A 20498-nucleotide genomic window follows, 5' to 3' on the forward strand; every position below is an offset into this window, starting at 1 on the left:
GGAGCTTTCAGCTCTTTAATGCTATCTATTGCCTCTTTCCATCCCATATAACATCAAATTAATTGGCAATCATAATAGTAACATACTGATAGCAAACTGATCAGATAGTTCAAGTCAGAGAAGATAATTTTATGGCATTAATATAGCCCCGCAAGGACAGTATTAAATGTTTCCATTCATCTCATATTATTTGTATAGTCTTTATCAGCAGGGTCTGTGTTATCTGCCAGTATGCTACTCCACCTAGTAGTGACCAAGATGGCTTAGTATTTAATTTTTCTTTATGGCTACCATGGAAAATTCCTCTAAGACCAAAATGCATTAATAAGTTTTATTCATCTCTTAACACAGGTCATTCATGAAATGTTATAACACTTAAATAAAGACTTCACATCATACCAAACACACCAATGTGATAAGTGTGTCTGAGTCAGATGGAAACCTCGGGTGTGTTATGTTGCCTCTCTCTGTTATCCTACTAGAAAGCCAGGGTTTCTATGAATCCCCCTTTCATCTCCATCCTGCAACCTCTTCGCTTTCTGTGAGAGCTGAGCTGTGTACACAGCACTCCAGTCTTTCAGGAAAAGCTTTCTCTCAGCTGTTAGTATTTGTCACTGTATTTGCAGTCAGGGTAGCGGTAGGCAAAATGGGAATCGCAAGATTGCAAAGATTTCAAGAGCTCTATCAACTTTCCAGCGGCATCACTGACTTCCTGGTCTGCTCTGAAGCTGTCTGCACAGAGCCTTAGGAACCTGTCTATTTTCTCCTGAACAGGTTGGAGGAATTTTCCCTTTAGGAGCTTAGGCAGAAGCTCTTGACACACCATGACGAGGCTCTGCTTCTCTCTGACTGAATTACAGTTGGGAAATGCAGACTGGCAGTCCGAAGCCAAACAGCTAAATATGTCTTTATACTCTTGTTGCCCATCAGTCATCTGGAGACCTAATAAAGGCAATAAAAACATTTGTTAGAAATGTACAAATCTTTTATAATCATACATGTTTGCAATTTTGGTAAGAAAATGTCATTTAAAATAGTGTATACCTATGTGAATAATAACCTAGGTTAATTTAGCACCTTTCGTCCCAAAGCACTTTGTAGGCTGTATGTATAGGGTCATTTTCCACACTTCTGAAATGCATCTATGTCTCTGAAAGGATGAGGTGAAAAGAACTCAGTGCTACCCCGCCGTGTTTTATAGACGGGGGATAAGAATAATGCATTCGATTAAAATAGCAGAAGAACTCCGGTACAACATAAATACTGAGCTGAACTTTGAAGTTCCTATAGAAATTGCCACAAGTACTTAAGGCCTCAATTTTCCATTTCATCCAAAACCAGTAAGACTCAACAAGAGATGACCTGGTTGGAAGTGGACCAATAATACAAAAGATACATAACTGAATGCTTCACTAGAAGATTTTCACAAAATCAGTATAGATTTGTGAATACTTGAGAATTATTCAGATGACTGCATAAACGGAATGAATTTTTTTAAGTGTGGGAAAAAAAGTGAAATGTGTTAAGTTTATTAGAGGAATGCTATTTGCCCAGCTCTAGTTTTGGTGCTGTATTACGTCACCGTTTGCTTGGTGAAAGGCAGAGCTTGAACTGAGGACAAACTGACAAAAAGGGGTTTTCCTTTGTTGTTAATTCTAAAGTCAATGGGATAAAATGGCCTGGAAGGATCTAAATATTTGCCCAAATATTTAAAACTCTGATAGGCCTGTAAAGTTTGTCTGCAACTTAATATTTTGTGATTCCAGTTTTTAAGGAAAGAAGTGGAAGCTGTTGAATATTAGCATTCAAATATTGCTGTGTCTACTGTTGCTAGTCACAGATATTACCAGTGTCTCGCTGTGTAGTGACAAAAACTGTTCCAATGCTCTTTAATCGTAGTGTTAGTCACAGCGCCATTTACAGTACCAGTGAAAGGTGTGTAACATTCTGAATACAGAACTAAGCATTGCAGGAGCTGGTTCTGTTTTTATTGGCAGTAAATATCTCCTCTTGAACTTTTAATTATCCAATTTACTGAGCAATTTTTGATGTTTTAAATAAAACTAGCATAGCAGGTGAAAGATTTTTTTTTTCCTCCTGCTTTGCTAAATCCTCCTATGACAGATGCTTATTCAGAGATCATACTGAGTACCTTCCTGCTTGTCAATGATTCCCAGTGTGCTGGCATCCCGGATGAACAGAAGCCCATTGTTAAAAATACCAAATGTGCCAGCATCAACATGGACGAAATAAAAGAAATAGTTCATGTCATTATTCCTCATGGAATTGACAATAGAGAGGAGCTGGAAAGCCAGATCTGCTGCCACCTCAGGAGGAGAGCTGTAGAACTCCTTTAAAGGCCTTGTGCCTGCAGTGACAATGAGCCGGCCACAGGACCCCAAATACTTTGGAAATGGCCATCCCTCTGCTTCTGGGAAAATCTGTGGGAAGAGAAGAAAAATAATGGATCTAGTCACTGAAAATACTGAGGTGCGTATGTGGTGTTACACACATACAGAGTCTCCAGGAATAAATACGAAGTAAAGTAAGTGTGTGTGTGTGTGGGAGAGGGAGAGAGAGAGAGAGTTTGTATGGTTTCAGGTGGGTGGTGTGCATGAGAGAAGCCAGCGAATGGAAAATGAAAATGTTTTTGGGTGGTGCACTGTCTATTGCTACATTCTCAAGCTCTGCTGTGAGGGCTCTGATTGCATTACAGGATTATTGGATTCTTTAAGAAATTGTGTTCTAAACTCATGATTTTTATCAGGAATCTTGCAATTTTGGGGGTTTTCTTAAAGCCCCCAAATGGTGGAATTGTGTTACTACCTGAAAGTTGACTCACTTTTTATTTTTTTTAGAAACGTTTCTAGCCCTGATGGCAGCAATGAAATATCTCAAGACAACTAAAAATAGCCCTACATTTATTATTCTTAAATATCTCAAAAGCGTGAAGCCAGTGTAATGATTTTTTGGGGAGAGGCGGGCCTGATTCTATATTTTTGAACATTTGTGATTGACAATACTGTGGTCTCATCATAGTGTTGCCAAGTTTTGTTATAATTAGTGTTTCTTCTTAAAATGCCAGCTCCTGGAGTCATGGGACTAGGTGAGGTCCGTTGGCTGTCACTTTTTAAAAATAGTTCCTAGCACTCGTGGTTTAATAGAAAAGCATGAAAATATGACTCGAGTGCACGTTAAAGACTAAACACTGAGAAGCAAATAACAAGAACCCAAAATGTATTATTTTTTTAATCATGACTTTTGGGGCTGCCTAATGATTTTTGAATATGGGGCGTTTGGACAGCAATACCAGATATATGTCTGATACTACAATATATACTCTGCGCGTGCGTGCATGTGCACACATCCAATGCTCCTGAGATAAATAGCAATTGCAGCACTATTTGATAAACAGCGGAAGCCTGCAATATATTTATCATGCACCTTTGGCCATATTACTTCACCTCTGCCTGCTAATCCATCTTCCACCCCCAAGACAACTTCCACCATTCCAAAGCCCTGGGCTGTTTCAAACAGCTGCTCTTGTTCTTTTAAATCAATCTGCTGCAAAATCAGTCTGCTGCTGTTTTCCTGTTTTTCATCCCCCAGCGTGGAGTTACTCTCCTAAAATTACCTGGAACTGAGGCCCAGGGATGGGCATGGACCAGCTACTCATTTTTTTGTGTCATAAATGTAAAGTCTGAGATCTCATGACCCAGAAGTTTTATACCATTAGGAAAGGGAAACTCAGAATGCTCTGAAAAGGCCAAGGTAATGATCTACTTTAAAGTCATGACATTCTTAGGCACAGAAAAGTGATTTTTAGGTTATTTTTGGATGGCTCCTGCTGCGTCCCATGCAGTTGAAGCCATGGTAATTCAGGTAAGGGGCAGAAATAGTTAAGTTTTCAAAAATTCTCTAAACCATTTATAAAATACTTTCCTGTAGCATCCCCAGAATACATGGCTTTGTGATATAGCATAAAGATTCCGTCTGCATCCATGAGGATGGACTCCTCTCTCGCAAGCAATGCAGTTATCACACCACATCACATCAAGAGGGAATCTCTCTCTTTCTTAACCTCACAAAGCCAAAGGTTTTGGTTAGATGATTACTTTTCAAAAGTAACTTTCTTTTAGGCTCTCTAATGCATTCTGAAACAGGCACTGTAGAGACAGAACTTCTACTTTTGATTAAGCAGACGTCCTGGTATGCCAGTTCTGTGTTCCTGAGCATTATTAAAGGCGGCCGTTCCCTTTGCTGGAAAAACATTTAGAAAATGAAATCAACCCAGAAAGATTTAATTTTTCTTTTGTCAAGTGTTTTTTTTTAGCTACTAAATTTTGAAGTGGACTAATGAGCTTTGTTGAGATAAAAGCTTACCCTAAATGCTCCCTAGTGTACACCGTCATAGTGAGCTAGCAGGCTAAGGTAAGCAGATCTCCATGATGACATAAGCGAAGTTTGCTGAGAATGTCAGAGATGATCTGAACAGAGGACACTGGCAGAGTGAAGCATAAGACAAGTGTCTGCTAGTGACCAGGAGCCAGATTTCAAAAGAACTTGGCACCCACCCAACAGCTCCCAGGTGGCAGCAGAGTTTCAAAAGTGCCCAATATCTGGCACCTCCCACTGAGAGCAATAGGAGCAGATGGGTACTGAGCATATTTGAAAGTCTGGTCCTGGAGATCAGCCTCAAACCTGCAGTCTACCCAGATTCTAGAGGTCACTTCTGGGCATGAGTGAGAGTGTGGGACAATGCTGGCAGGGTGTATGGATCTGAGACGACTGACAAAGATGGGGAGTCAAAAAATAACTTGTCCTGGGAAGGGTGCTGTAGGAAAAAGGATAATATAGGGGTTGATATGAGTTGGCCATGAGGAGTAGGAAAGAAGTGGACAGTGCCGTGGAGAAGGATTAGAGGTTCCCTCTGAAATGGCTCTTAGGAAGAGGAAAGAGGATGATGCTAATCCAGTCAGCCCAAATGTAGCACCGGATTTTGGTTCAGTCCTAGTGTGTCTGATGCATGTAAAAAATTAATATTAATGCAGCATTAAGGTTGGGGAATAACATAGCAGAAATGCTCAACCATAACTCTGACCCCTTGTGCTGATCCATTAGTCTGGGTCTCTCTGTTTAGATGATAAATTATTTGTGATTCAATGCAATATATTAACAATACAAACGGAACCCACTGGAATTTTGTTGTTTCCTTGCATTCCAATCCACATAGGTTCTGATTGTTAGAGGTGTTGAGCCCCTGCAGCTTTCTCTGCCTTCAAAGGGAGCTTAAAGAGCTCCATGCCTACACAAATCGGGCACAGGTACTTCAGGGTTAGCTTAATTTTTAAGCCTCAGTGAGGTGCAAGGAACAGTAGTGGTCCATAAAGCTTAGCAGGATAGTGAAAGTACCTGCTGCATGTCCTGAGCAACTGGAGAACATCATACGCACTATCCACAGAAGGGCTTGAGATTGGTTTCAGGAAATTTCATCCTAGGGAGAGGCACCGTACCTGTAATAGGATGGGATGTGTATTCACTGACAGCGTGTAGAGGAGGCGTAGTTTGTCCCGGTCTGTGAGGTGACCCATGTAGATACTGCCAGCATCTGGCACCTCAGCATAGCGGCGTACTATTCTGTCTAAGAGCCGCTGGGAGGGACAGCGCAGCATTGGACTAGGTAGCCCCTGGTAGGAAAGAACGAAGGTACTTGGGATGACTATACTTGGCACCTGCAAGTTTGTATTAGGCTGAAATATGGTGATCTGCTCTACACGCTGTTTGAGAACTCTGCCAGCAGGTTTGTACCAGATCCCCATTACAGCTACCTTTTTATAAAGGGTTCCTCTCAATTACTGTTAGCAACATGGAGCAGTTTAGGGATATTCTACAGTAGACTCTTCTTTAAACCCTGAACTACCTTGGGTATAGTCCCATGTTTCAGACTTTCCCTAAAATATGTATTCATGCAGGTATCTCAAAATGGCACACTGTTTCTGAAACAACCAATCCAACCTGGAGGTCTTGCTCCTGTCTGCCTCTCTGTCAGTATATTGAACTAATTTTGCTTCTCTGGTCTGTGCCCCTCCATGCAAATCTCTGTAGTGGGTGGTGGTCATTCACTTGTACTCTCCATCTTTCTGGAGCCCTCTCCCTTGAGGGAGTCACTTCCTTCTTTCAAAGAGCATCTTCCAAGCACATCCCAGTTCACCTTAGCCTATGGCTGATCTTTTTCTATGATATTATTCAATAGGGATGCTAGATGAAATGTAAAAACTCCTATATACATATTGTATGTAGGTGCCTGTATAGGATGTATTCTCTTTCTGATGAGGTTTACATATAGGTTTAAATAATTTACATATAGGTTTAATGTCTTGCTTATACTTTCTTGTAGATACCAGCAACAAATGATTTTCAGGTTTATGGATTCATCACACGGTAAGTTGCATTTTCTATATTTGAATATCTGAGTTATGAAAGTGCATAAAAATCTGCAGCTGGTATAAATAGCAATGTTTATTTACACTGATGTACTTTGACATCGCTTAATTTTTAAAATACATGCACTTGGTCAGTTATGGAGAAATGACACAGAGAATTAATTCTCACAGTGTCTAAATGTTACAAGTCCTCTTACGTTTCTCTCTTCCAGAACAGCATTAACAAGAAGATATTTATTCTTTGTCTAACACAAAACTAAGCAGAAAAATGGCAATTCTGTCTTACAGTTCTCTGACATGTTATTGCTGACTTTGAGTCACTTTTCCTTTGGAAGAGGAGTGTGGGGGGGGGAGGGAAGAGCCAAGCAGAATTGTGTTAAATGGTTGATAAGTGGTGACAAAGTTCTCTTGCAGCTGAGAGTATGTAAATATTTGCAGCCAAAGTTAGAAAGCCCTGCTGCCTACAGGAGTTTGTAATGCAAATGTCGAGACCCATAACTACATGCTGTAGGAGCAGAAATGGTGATACTTTAATGCAATTAAAAAAAATGTAATTTCCAACTTCATAGCTCATTCTATTATACAAAGTTGGTGAGGTGATCAACACTGTTCGCTTGCCATGGAATTATTTTGGGGATTTCCTAATTAAAACTGTGACAGGCACTTTTTCCAGTACAAAGATCAGAATGCTATGGCTGTGTCATTCACACTGTTCAGCAGGGAGCAGATAAGTGAATCCGAAATATAAGTCAGTGTGAACATGCAGGAGTATCCAATGTATGTTTGTCATTAATTTGGGAGCCAGAACACACCCAGTTGAGTTAAATGATCTTCAGACGGTGCTCATTCATACTTTCTGACCTGAGGCCAGTTCTATTTATGGCATGGAAACAGAATGAAGAGGAGTAAGGCTGGAAGCTGAATAGGTGAAGTCCCTGTTTCCCACATTTATATCGACAATTAATATAATTTCTTAATAACTTACCGAAGACCTCGGTCCAGCAAAGCACTATTCATGTAAATAGGCTCCATGAGCTTTGATAGGTGTACTCACATGCTGAAAGTTTAGCACATCTTAAGTGCTTCACTGGAGTGGGGCCAACATTTTTAGGGGGAAAGAACAGTGCCATCTCTGCGGCTGAAAAGAGAGCCAATTTAAAAATTAAAATCTAACCTTGTAAAATTGTCAGACAAAATCCACTGACTGGACACACACCTGAAGATCTTGCCATTCAAAGCACTGGAGATAACTGGTTTATCTACAGTATGTCTTAAGTCCCTTGCAATGTCTTCTCACCCTGGAAACTGAGGCTATGTCTACACTACAGCCTATGTTGGCATAACTTATGGCGCTTGGGGTGTGAAAAACCACCTCCCTGAGCGACAAAAGTTACGCTGACATAAGTGCTCCTGTGTACAGCAGTATATAGGCAGGAGAGCTTCTCCCACCGACACAGCTGCTGCTGCTTGTGGAGGTGGTTTTCTTGTGCCCATGGGAGAGCTCTCTCTTGTTGGCACCGAGCGTCTAAATGAGATGTTCTGCAGCTGCGCAGCTGTATTGCTGTACGTATAGACATAGTCTTAGACATGCCAACTCATTTGACAACATGTTTGGCGCTGAGTCGCAATGCTTCTCATTTAGCTTGGTTTAAAAAAATCACATGTTTGTGTGTCTAACAATGGACTGACCCAGCTATATCCACTTTCACTCAAACGGAATTTTTTCTAGTCCATAACGTGCAGCGGAAATACAAATTGGTGTGTGTGTGCTTATTTGTGCAAACACACTCAAAGCTCTTCCTGACATGGAAGAGACCTCTGCAGCACAACTGTCCTGTCTTTATACTACCACAATCGCAAAGTACTACCAAACAGTCAAGGAAGGGATAAACTCAATCCTGAATCCTTACTATCTGCGGTTCACGCTAAGGATTGACCGCTAGGTATATTATGTGAATTAATACAATTAGAAATGAATCCAGACTGCAAAAAATTTGAATCTGGATTTCAAACCACCCATAAGTTTTGGGTGTTTGAATCTGAGGGTTTGGTTCAGCCCATGACAGAGCTAGAGGTCTATTGCAAAAATCAGGATCTTGTTCCAGCTTCAGATTCCAGCATTATCCTTCTCCACTTCAAGTCCAGGCCTGTTCAGACCTGGAGGTCTGGTTCAGGCACATCTCTAGCAACAAGGCAATAAGTCAAAAGGAGATTGGTCTGGGAAATGGCTACGGCTCAAAAATACTTTCCTACAAAGGAGCAGGCATCAGATGAATGAAATACTTGCTGACATTTAATGAGCAAAGTGAGGCTTTAAATCTTGCTTCTCAGGGGCCAGATACCCAAAGGTGGTGGTTATGTGGTGGGAGCTGGACTATCAGCCTGATTAACAGCTTCACATTGTAACTTATATGTGCAAAATGGGCAAGCTGAAAAACTTGAGGGTTTTTTCTTGTACTTTGATATTGTTCACGTCTTTGTGCCTCAAGCCTTTCCTTAGCTGTTCTTCGTTGTTAGAATTAGAAATTTGCCCTGCAGGAGACCTCTGCTGAAACTAGCCTGCTTTTTTTATTGTTCACCTCACACCGGAAAACAAACCAGCAGCACATGATGTGAACTCTGACGCTGAAAGCGATGAACTCTGGAGCTTGAAACGCAGACAAAACAGCATGTCGCTATTACTACGGTGTAGGCTAATACGTGCAATGCCGTGATGCACACAAACACCGAGTTAAATCAAGGTTGTCTCTGGGGCAAGCATGATTTCAGTACTGAAGCATTTGTAGCTTGCAATAAAGATTTTTGCTGTGGCAGATGAAATAATCATTGTGGCAGGCAGCCCAATTGATAGTTGGGTCAGGCTGGGCAGTCAGTGAAAAGAATCAAAATGACAGGCCATGAAATAATGGTTTTCACAAGTATGTTAAGGTTTGTCATAATTTTCTGTTCTATAAAAGAAAATTACTTAAGCCCAGTAGTTTCTGTCAGATCTCTTATATATCCGAAGCTACAGGGAGGCTGGTGCAGCCACCAGCTTAGTGACCATAGTTTGATGGGAAATACTGCTACCTTGACTACATCAATAGAACCCTGATCATGACCAAAAATGCCAGTCACTGAATAGTTCTTGTATTAAGTGTTTTCAGTTGTTTATCATCTCATGAAACAAAGCATTCGCCCCAACATGGATTTGCACTGCAAATACCATACCACTGAAATCACAGCTCAGAGGGGACACACCTCTGGAACTCTTGCTGTTTAAATCTCAGGAGGGGTATCTGAGAGAGCTCCAACCTCCTGCAGCTGAACAGGTCAGAGAAATGTGCAGAAAACCCCTGTCATTCATTTTACAGTGGGACTAAACCAGAAAACTTGGCTCTGAATTTCAAACACCACACATTTCAGGGATGTTTGGTTCCAGGTTTTTGGTTCAGCCCATTATAAAGAGTGGCCATTTGCAAAATTTGGATCCACATGTGGATTTTAGGGGAGGTATTGGTTTGGGCCCACTTTTACTGAGAATTAAAAGTGAGGGGGAAAACAACTGCACTTCTAAATGGGACCAAGTTTATATTCCATTAAAACTCAGTGATATCAGTTTGTTATTCTGCTTCACTTTCAGATTCAAAGACCCATGCAGCTGTGAAAGCTGCAATCCTAGATCAGTGTGTAAGGTGTGTTTTGTTGATTGCAGAGTACTGTGCCCTGCTTTGCCCGATAGGACCAGAAAGGTTTGAAAACTTGTTGAAATGTGCTCACTGAGTTTGTTCTTGAGTTTGAATGATGCCCTGGCCTTGGCACCAGCAATTTGGTTCTCGGGCATGAGGGAGCCTACGTAAGTTCAGCATTCCCAAATGTGCACAGAGGAAATCCTAGACTATAGGAGAAAGTAGGCTGCAATGCTGGGGGTGGGGGTGGGGAGGAGGCCTCAAACAGAATTCACTGTGTATTGGGATTTTGCTTTGTGTGACGTGTGTTTGTGACACAGTCCAGCCCAACTGAAACTGGGTTTCAGAGAAACTGAGGCAGTGTGGGAGGAGCGAGGGGGCTTTATGTAGTGGCAAGGGCCTTTGATAAGACAGGGTCCCCAAGGAGAGGAGTAGGAGTTGGATAATGAAACATCTCTATAGCAGGTCTCAGGAAGAATTTCTCCATTTTGACACATACAGGTTTCCTGAGTTCAACAGATAGATATTTTAAGCACTTCCATTTGTTTGGCCATTGATTTAAAGTAATTCTGCCCCACTGTCATGACAGTGCCCAATTTTATACACAACCTCCCATGAAACTTGCTCACCAGACGGGTGTCACCAGCTTGCCCTGCTCTACTATTGGTTTTCCTACCTCGGCACCAGTAAAACACTCCACACTGCCATCTTGTGGAGAGAGAGTGCTTTAATGCACATGGGAAACAATTCAGGGCAGGATTTCAAAAGAGACATTCATGTAAAGCAGCTGATGAGAAAATGTGAATTTTAGATCAGGAATATTTTTGAACACTTGCTGTAACCTCCGGTTGCCTTTCCTTCTCCTCCTTTATAAGACTATTAGACGAAGTACAATATATCTTCCAAAAAGTGAGTAGCCTTTTCCCAAAGAGATGTTCTGTTCTGTCCCAGGTTTATTTTATCTTCCAGCTCAAATGTGCTCATTTGTCTAGCTGCCGGCTCTGAGAGTCACACTGGGCTCCCTCCACCTTGCTGCCAGTAATAAAGGTTCTGCTGAACTTATTAGCCCCACAGTGACACCTGGGTAACTCTTGTGCTGTCAATGGTTTGCACAGGTGCCCCGATCGCAATTTAGTCAACCCTATTACCGATGATGCCTATGGATTTGCAGCTCACTCAGTCTGAGCTGTGCTTGCTCTGCAGGCTAGCAGGAGTAAAAAGCAGCAGAAACTCCTTATTGCTAGGAGTCAGCAGAGCTGAGTGAATGTGCCCAGGGAGCAGATCTGGTGGGTTACAGCTGACATTTTGATGAGGTTCCTTTTCAAAGCAGATCCCCACTTTAGAGAGGTTTCAGAGTAACAGCCGTGTTAGTCTGTATTCGCAAAAAGAAAAGGAGTACTTGTGGCACCTTAGAGACTAACCAATTTATTTGAGCATGAGCTTTCGTGAGCTACAGCTCACTTCATCGGATGCATACCGTGGAAACTGCAGCAGACTTTATATACACACAGAGAATATGAAACAATACCTCCTCCCACCCCACTGTCCTGCTGGTAATAGCTTATCTAAAGTGATCATCAAGTTGGGCCATTTCCAGCACAAATCCAGGTTTTCTCGCCCTCCACCCCCCCACACAAATTCACTCTCCTGCTGGTGATAGCCACTTTAGAGAGTGATCTTTCTAGAACAAACACTCAGCTGAATGATCCTCCTTCCATCCCAGCCACCAACCAGCTCCTTTCCCTCCTTTTTTAGCAGTCACTACAACCCTTTGCTCAGGGGGGTGGGCAGTGTTGGTCTCTTGTCTGAAAGCCATCCTCAGCAAAAGGCAGCACCCTGCCCCTTGGCTGGAGTGGGAACGGCGCCTTCCTCACACACTCTGCAGCAGGTGCTCAGAGCTCAGTGCTTCTCCAGACTTGGTCTGTTTAAAACCCGCTACCGCCTTTTCTGCTGCCTGGTTATCAGCTTGCACCATAGGCTTTTTATCTCTCTCGTCTCCTCCCTCTCCGTAGTGGCAGTAACCACCCGGCGGCTTCCCTGAAGCTGAGGCTGACACACCTGTCTCCCCTCGCTTACCCTGTGACATTTAAGGATTCCAATAAAAAGGCCAGCAAACTTCCTCTTGCATGACACATGTTGCTATAGATGGCCTAGAGATTAAGAAATAGGAATCCTAGTCCGGAGCCTCTGGGCTCCTTCCAGGCCCATGAAGTGAGTCCTGCAGTGCCCTGGTGACAGGATGCATGTGCCCTGTCTCTGAGGGAATCTTGCGTGGCCCCTCAGTGTGGTGCTTCCTTTTCATGCACCCACAGTGTGCATTGGGATCAGCTGAGAAGGCAGGTGTTCCCTGGCCCTCTGGGAGGGAGGGAGGGAGGGAGTTAGTGGTGGTGACAGACAGAGAATGACAGAGAATGGTACTACCCTCACCAAGGGCTGCTGCATGCTATAAATCCCCTCTCTAGGAGTGGGGGGAAGGCTAACCTTTCAGAGGAAAGAAACAACTGAAAAGTGCAGTTTTTAAAAAAGCCTAGTCATTTATCCAGTGACAAGGGGAACCGATAAATAATCATTGTAGCAGGGTTCAGTACTGGCAACTTTCTTAAAGCCCCAGCTCCTCAAGTCAAGTGATTACATGAGAATCTCAACTTTCATTCAAGAAAATAAAGTTTCTAGCCTTCATGGTTGCACAGAAAAGCTTAAAAATGTGCCCCTTAAATCTCAAACCTGGGGGGGAGGTTTAAAAAAACATTATTGATAATATTTATTTATTTTGAAATCTCAGGATTTTGGGGGGCTTGATTCATGATTTTTGAATGTATGAGGTTTGCCATATTGGGGTGTTCAACAAGTAGATGGCTCAGACAGCATCCCAGTTTGGATTACAGATCAAAGCTTGAACCTATTTCTCTAGGGGGTCATATCTGATCCCTGAATTAAAGTACCCCAACCAGTGGGAAGATTCAGATTTTGAGCCCTTGCAATTAGGTATGTTTGGATCTGGACTTTAGATTCTGCTCTATTATGGGCTAAGTCACAGCCTGGACAATAGAGACTTGTAAGATCAGCACGTTTCTTAAAAGTTTGCTGCACATCTGTTCCCTGCTCACTTTTCATAGTCCCAGGGTTGTCCCAACCCTCCTTCACTTTAAAAAGAATCCTAGTTTTAAAGTCCTAGGTTGGTTCATTCTACCTCTCTTCCCTGGGGTTTAATCTTGTTCTCTCCCGCCATTCTCCACCAGTACTTCCTGGCAATCATTTCCAGTGGGATGCTTCCTAAGGGGTTGACGGACCAGTAGCGATCAGCAGAGAAGGCAGAATGGAACTGAAGAAGCTTTGTAAAAAGCTGCCAGTTCTAGTCTTGATCATTACAAAAGAAAGTTAAAATAGACTGGTTTGGATATTAACCTCTGATTTCATTTTTATGTGAGAATCATCCATGTGGCGCTGAAGACACTTTCCCCCTCTTCTTGTGTCCCCACTACAGTGCTCTGAGAGTGTCAAAATCTTAATTCTTGTGGAGCCCTGCAAGCTTAGAGCTTAGGTAGCTCCAGTGAGTCACAGTCCTTGATTCTTTATGAAGTTTAAAAAATAAATGAAGCAATCAGAGATTCCCCCAGACTCTGTTACAGGAGGTAACTGCAGTAGCTGCCAAATCGGTGTGCTCCTCATTAACAGGACCTTGCCTACTCACCTGCACGAGGTCTGGTGTGAGGCGCTTTGCTTTCAGCCACTTTTGGAATCTCTCCGTCTTCCTCAAGACACGCTCGATGCTGCAGGTCTTCGTCTTGGAAAGGGAAGCACAGATTCTCTTGTCAGCTTGGTCATGCTGGTATTTGGTGGTTAACCTGGAGATCTCAACCAGCCGCCAGCTTTTGGCATCATCTGTGTAGTTCCCAGAGTAACTGGGAAAGTAGTTGGGAGGCAGTTTTAAATGAGAAGCGAGCCAGTTGTCAAACCTGCCAAAGCAAAGCAAGTTCCCAGAGGAGATTCTGTTAATAAGCCACATGGACAATTCAAGCACAATTGCCGGTTTTCTTATTTAAACTCCAGGGGCTAGAAAAAGGATTTGATCATTTCTAAAATGTTTCAAATTACGTAAATTTGTGTGTGTGCATGTGTGTTGTGTTTTGTTGAACAACAAAATCTCAACCCAGTAGCCTTGTACTTAGAAACAGCCCTACGCTAACAAAAGTGTGCACGTTCAATGGAGGAAAAACACTTTTGGTAACTAAGCAGATTCCCATTTCGTGCTTACAGCTGGTAGTCACAAACAGTGGAGGAACATGAGAGTTGTTATAGTGCTAGGCATTGGGTAGTAGCCCTTTAAATAGTTTAGGAGCACTCTAGTAGCCACCCTGTCCTGTAATGCAGAAGCCACCAGAGCCCTAGGAGTACATATTTAGCTAGGCCAGGTATGCTTTTGTGTAGTTAGTAAACACTGTTATTCGGAACCCAGCTGGGTCCTTGTAGTTTCAGCGTCTCGTAATGCTGTGCTGAGAACAAAGATGCTACAGTTACAAACGATTAAAAGGTTTAAAGCACCCAAGAATTATGCAGTACCACAGTGTATGGTGCTGCTGTGGAAAACAAAAGGAAAACTCTAGAGTCTCAAGGTAGCTGTGGAAGAACACGTAGGTCTGTAAGTCTCTGTCACTCTGTCCAATGGTGTTGGTCCCAGGGATATGAGAGAGACAAGAGACAAGGTGAGGTAATACCTGTTACTGGACCAACTTCTGTTGGTGAGAGAGACAGGGTTTGAGCTGACACAGAGCTCGTCTTCAGGGCTGGCCCAGATCTCTATTATCCCCTCCATTAAAACTGTTCTACAGGAACTTTAATTTGAGCTGCAAAGGCAGCATGGACCTTTCTTTAATATCTCATTGGAAGGATTCAGTGTATCAGCCCCTTGTCGTATTGCACTTTGGGGCCAAACTTTCAAAGATGTGTACCCCAGTGCCATGGGTGATGTGTAAGTCTTCTGTTGCACACAGCTAGTTAGACCCCTTACTAGTGGTGTGTGTGTGTGTGTGTACGCAAATATCTGATTTACATGTCTAATTGTGTTATGTGCATTATTAAGCCCCATATATCTTTGATGTCAGCTTTGGGTATGAACCCAAATCTGAGTTTATGTTGTGAACACACAATCACTTGTCCACGAATCAGGAGTATTGCCAGTTAAATGCTTTTTTGTGGACTTCCTGCATTATCACTGCATCATCAATGTCTCGCTGTTGTCTCATCACTACAATTCCTAGGATAGTAGTGGTTGTCACTGCTGGTAGCAGAATGGATATGTCCCAGTTCCATTCCAGATATTCCTACAGTTGTGATACCATAATGATTGGCCATGCTGCAGAGGGTGGTGATTTTGTAAAGTGAACAAATACCCGCCGAGGACTGAACTGTGTTTTTCCACCCAGAAGAAAAGTGCATTAAACAGCATCAATTAGTTCCTATTTGAATTGCTAATTAACTTTCTTTGCGCCCCTGTTTTTTTCCCTCCAAATCACTGTGACTGTGTGTATGAAAACGGATAGTGCAGAGGATTCCCCAGCGGCCGTGAGCCATGCTGTGCAGGGTGGAGGGAACAAAATCTGCAGCAAATGCCATGGTGAGGTGCTCTAGATGGAGAAAAGGACTAGGTAGCAGAGCTGGTCAAAACTCCGTTTCTGTTGTGTGGGAAATTGACATTTTGACCTTTTCTTTTCATCCTGAAATGGAAAGAAAAAGTCAAAATTTTCCACAAAAAACATTCTGAAATGTTGGGTTGGAAATACAGAAATGTCCTTATTGAAATCACCCGGTGAAGCATGCCTGACCACATGGCATCACTGTTCGTTTACGCATGGTCGAAGCATTTCATTTTTACTATTCTTCTGTGAGTTTTTTTATTTTTGCTGAATGAGTGTTTTCCGATGGAAACCTGTTCCATTGAAAAATTCCAGCCAGCTCTATTCTACTCCCTGCTCTGGGTAGCTGGTTTTCTGCCCTGAGCCTATGGGTTACCCAAGAAAAATGGACAGCCAGAAGAAGGCGGAGCCATGGTAAATGGCTGGCTTCACCAACCTCAAATGAGGAAAACCTTCTGAAAAATTAACATTGCTTTGGACAGAATTAACACATACTGAGCCCTGGAAGTCTCCTCCTCAGCAGTACAGGGCACAGCTGGAGTCTGGCGGCCTCTGACACCATGGCTACTGGTCCTGCTGTGCTCTCATAGCTAGGGCGGGGTGCCTCATGGGAGCGCAAAGGGGAATCCTTTCACAAAGTTGGACAGGAGTTGGAGGACTGGGTGCCTGACCTCCCCACTTCTTTGGGGGCAGGGAAGTGGGGGGAAATGTTCTGGGTATTCAGCTTCAGTGTAGCTATGGAGATTTTTCACTAATTTGTTCCCCTCCACACAATATTGCACAGGAGGGGAGCATATGGGCCGTGTAATTAGATTCTGAAGATTTTTATTCTATCAGCCCCCTCAGCCCTGCCCACACACATATTTTATATGTAATAATTTAGGGGCACAGCTGAATATTTTGCAAGTAACACACTTGAATAATGTGGCGTGAACGCTAACTTTTTGCTAGCCTAATGTCAAACATGCGGTGCCAATAAAAATTTCCTAATTATAATCATCCCTGAGAGCATTGGAAAGCATTTCCTAATTGCACCTCCACATAAGTTAAAGTTCATAATTTGAAGCTAAAATAGGATTGGCAAGAGTCTCCATTGGGGGTTGGGTGAAATAGATGAAATGAAGTTAACAAAATACAGTAAGTTTGAAAGCTACAGCGGAAACCTTTTTGACTTTCAGTCAGGAAAACAGCACAGAGAAATAATGAGGGAATTAATTAGCTTGCCTCTGCTGTAGGATCCGACTTCAAATATTAGTATATTTAATCCATTCCTGGTTGGTGATTTCTAGAGCTGAGAGAATAATTTGCCTCATAAAGAATTACACCAGAATATTAGCCTTTTTCTCCAGTAAAATTCCTTCATTTTATTTGTTTCAAGCAGTATCATCATCCCTCCCTGCCCCTGCAAAAATAAAGTTTTGCTTTTGTACAAACTTTCATAAGAACTCATTTAAGTTGAGAACATAGGTAGGGTAGAAGGGAGCACAAGGGTGATCTAGTCTAACCCCATGCCAAGATGCAGGATTTGTTGGGTCTAAACCATCCAAGACAGATGACTTTCCCTATCCTGCCTCCTTTTGAAAACCTCCAGTGAAGGAGCTTCCACAAGCTCCCTAGGCAGTCTGTTCCATTGGCCTACTGTTCTGACAGTTAGGAAGTTTTTCCTGAGATTCAATCTAAATCTGCTATGCTGTAGTTTGAACCCACTGCCTCTTGTCCTGTCCTCTGTGGCAAGAGAGAACAACTTTTCTCCATCTTTTTTATGGCAGCCTTTCAAGCATTTGAAGACTGCTATCATGTCCCTTCCTTAATCCCCTCTTTTCCAAACTGAAGATACCCAGTTCCTTCAGCCTTTGCTCACATGGCTTGCATTCCATCCCTTGGATCATCTTTGTCTTTTACCTCTGGATCCTTTCCCGTTTCTCTACATCCTTTCTATATATTGGTGACCAAAATTAGATCCAGCACTCCAGCTGAGGCCTAACCAGTGCCGAGTAGAGCGGTACTATCACCGTTCATGACTTGCATGCTATGCCTCTGTTAATGCAACCTAAAACTGCATTTGCTTTTTTTTGCAACAGCATCACATTACGGACTCATGTTGAGGTTGTGATCCACCACAACTCCCAGATCCTTCTCCAGGTCAGTTATCCCCCATTCTGTCTTTGTGCATTTGGTTTTTCGTCCCTAAATGTAGCACCTTACATTTGTCTTTGTTGAATTTCATTGTTTTCTATAGCCCAGTTCTCCAATTTATCAACATCCCTCTGAATTTTAGCTCTATCCTTCAGAGTGTTGGCAACTTCTTCCCCCGTCCCACGGCTTTGCGTCTTCTGCAAATTTGATCAGTGTGCTCTCTATTCCTACATCCAGGTCATTAATAAAAATGTTAAAGAACACCAGACTCAGAACAAATCCCTGTGGGACCTCACTTGAGACCTCCCTCCAATCTGACATCATTCCATTAATAGTTACTCTTTGTTTGTGGTTGTTTAAACCAATTATGTATCCACTTAACAGTAGTTCCGCTGAGCCCGCACTTCTCCAGCTCGCTTATCAGAATGTCATGTGGGACTCCATCAAAAGCCTTGCTTAAGTTCAGGTATGTTATGTTATTGCATGCCCCCTCTCCAAAAAACCAGTTACCCTGTTGAAAAAGGAAATCAAGCTGGCTTGTTCTTAGTAAATCCATGCTAGCTGCTAGTGATTACCCCTTCATCCTCCAGGTACTTGCACACTGAATATCTTGTACATTGCTCTAGTAGCTTCCTGGCTATTGAAATCTGGCTGACTGGTTTATAGTTTCTGGCTCCTCCTTTCCCCCCTTTTTAAAGATGGGCACTATGTTAGCCCTTCTCCAGTCTTCTGGGACCTCTCCTGTCATCCATGATTTTAAATTATTATTGACAGTGGCTATGAGATTTCTTCAGCTAGTTCCTTCAGTACTCTTGGGTAAGTAGAATTAGGCCCCCCAGACTTGAATTCATTCAAATTGGTCAGAAGATCTCTGACGTGTTCTTACTTATCTCAATCTGCAACCTTTCCCCTTTATTATCTATAGTAACTAGATGAGTCATCTGGTCACATGTTTTTTTGTAAGAAGACTGAAGCAAAGTAGGTATTGAGCAGCTCTGCCTTCCTATCATCTTCCGTTACCAGCTCACCTTCTCCACTGAGCAGCAGACCCACACCATCCCTGATCTTTCTTTTTTGTCTGATGTATTTGAAGGACTCCTTCTTGTCTCTAACATTCCTGGCCAACGGTAACTCATGCTTTGCCTTGGTTTTCCTGATTTTGTCCCTACATGCTCATGCTATTCCCATGTATACTTCCTTGGTGACATTCCCTGTATCTGGCCTGCCTTGTCAAATGTCATGGCTTACACAATCATGAGCCTTTTCCTCATAGTTCTTCAGCTGTGGTTAGTTAACACAAGATTCTAACCAAAGGCATGCTTAGAAAGGTTAGCATTAGAGGTGGAGTTTGGCTGGAACTTGAGTGTTCTAAACTCTTATGCTTGTAGGACTTGAGGTTCAGGGAAATGTGGAGTCTAAACTTGGTCTATGTTAGGGATTTTTGTCAAATATGAAATCAAATCTACATCTGTACCTCAAATCCCCAATCAATACGCAGCCCCATTGTGCGAGGTGCTGCACAAACACAGAAGGACATAAGCCCTGCCTCAGACAGTATGCAATGCAGGCTAACACAGCCACAATTGGCAGTAATTTTTAAAAATTTTTGAGCACAGGTGTGCTTTGTGATTTGAATAATTCAAATATGCGTGTGCATTGGACCTGGTGCCCAAAGGATCATACAGCTATAGTCAAACGGCTGCCTCTTCAACTGAGCAATATACAGGCGCATGAAGTCCAATACTGATCATTAGTTTGAGTATGAATGAATGAAAGGTTCCTCAGCAAATCTTAAGGCATAGTAACACAATTCTGGGGAATCTGACTTTGTTTTAAGTACTCCTGTATTTGACATCATATATAGCTAGCACACTGATGGCATAATGTACTTTCCAGTTATAAAGTTTCATCAGTGCATGGGGCCACAATAATAACGTGCTTTTCTATAATGCCTTTCTGCTGAGGATCTGAACGTGCTTTTCAAACTAATTAAGCCTTTCAACATACCTGGCAGGCAGGGATTAGTACCTTCATTACAGACCGATACATTTAGGCAAAGCTAGGTTAAGTGACTAGCACAAGACCAAGCCGTGAGTCAGTAGCAGTGCCGGAAAGAAAACTCAGGCATCCTGTTTCCCATCCTCACACACAGATCACATTTCCTTGATGGTTAATCCAGCATGCGGGCAGGCAGGAGCTCCCCAGACTGATGGAAAAAATGAACTAAGCATGCTGTAACTGAAATACATACATTGCTTAGCTGATGATGCTGTGTAACTTATATGTGAGGGTTGGGGGGAGATTTTCAAAAGCACCTAGAAGATTTAGGAGCACAAGTCCCATGGACAGTCTCCCCCTATTTCTCTTAAGAATAGCATTCCTGTGTTGGGAATTAGTTACAGGACTAGATTGCAGCTAGTTGTTCAAAAAACCTTGTGGCTAGGAAGCCAAGTGGAGAGGCAGTGTTAACCACTGCAGGAAAAAATAATGTTTAAAGCTAATCAGAGTTTTACATTTAAATGTTTGTTCTTTTCAAAATGCTCCCAGCACAGACATGTCTTGTTACCACTTTGCAGCACTGAATTGAACAAACTGTAACTACCCCAGAGAATTTAGTC

At 42.5% G+C, this 20498-nt stretch overlaps 1 protein-coding gene and 1 long non-coding RNA gene across 4 annotated transcripts in view; one reads left to right on the forward strand and one right to left on the reverse strand.

Annotated features, from left to right (window-relative positions):
* DIPK2B (divergent protein kinase domain 2B) overlaps positions 1-20498 on the reverse strand; it is a 23153-nt gene continuing 2655 nt past the window's right edge. The window contains exons 2-5 of one of the 3 annotated variants that reach the window (XM_073359062.1): positions 13803-14013; positions 5514-5687; positions 2153-2441; positions 1-942 (exon numbers count right to left, since the gene is read on the reverse strand). In XM_073359062.1, the coding sequence (XP_073215163.1) occupies positions 602-942; positions 2153-2441; positions 5514-5687; positions 13803-14013 (1015 nt within the window). In that variant the 3' untranslated portion in view covers positions 1-601. Of the gene's footprint in view, positions 943-2152; positions 2442-5513; positions 5688-13802; positions 14068-20498 lie in introns of all 3 variants that reach the window. The other 2 variants (XM_073359052.1, XM_073359071.1) reach the window with 2 other exon arrangements.
* LOC140917072 (uncharacterized) lies at positions 2118-10165 on the forward strand. Its single transcript, XR_012160709.1, has 3 exons — positions 2118-2490; positions 6398-6441; positions 10066-10165. It is a non-coding gene; the product is annotated as an uncharacterized lncRNA (long non-coding RNA).

This window comes from Lepidochelys kempii, chromosome 1 (assembly GCF_965140265.1).
Source record: "Lepidochelys kempii isolate rLepKem1 chromosome 1, rLepKem1.hap2, whole genome shotgun sequence".
Classification (NCBI taxonomy): Eukaryota; Metazoa; Chordata; order Testudines; family Cheloniidae; genus Lepidochelys; species Lepidochelys kempii.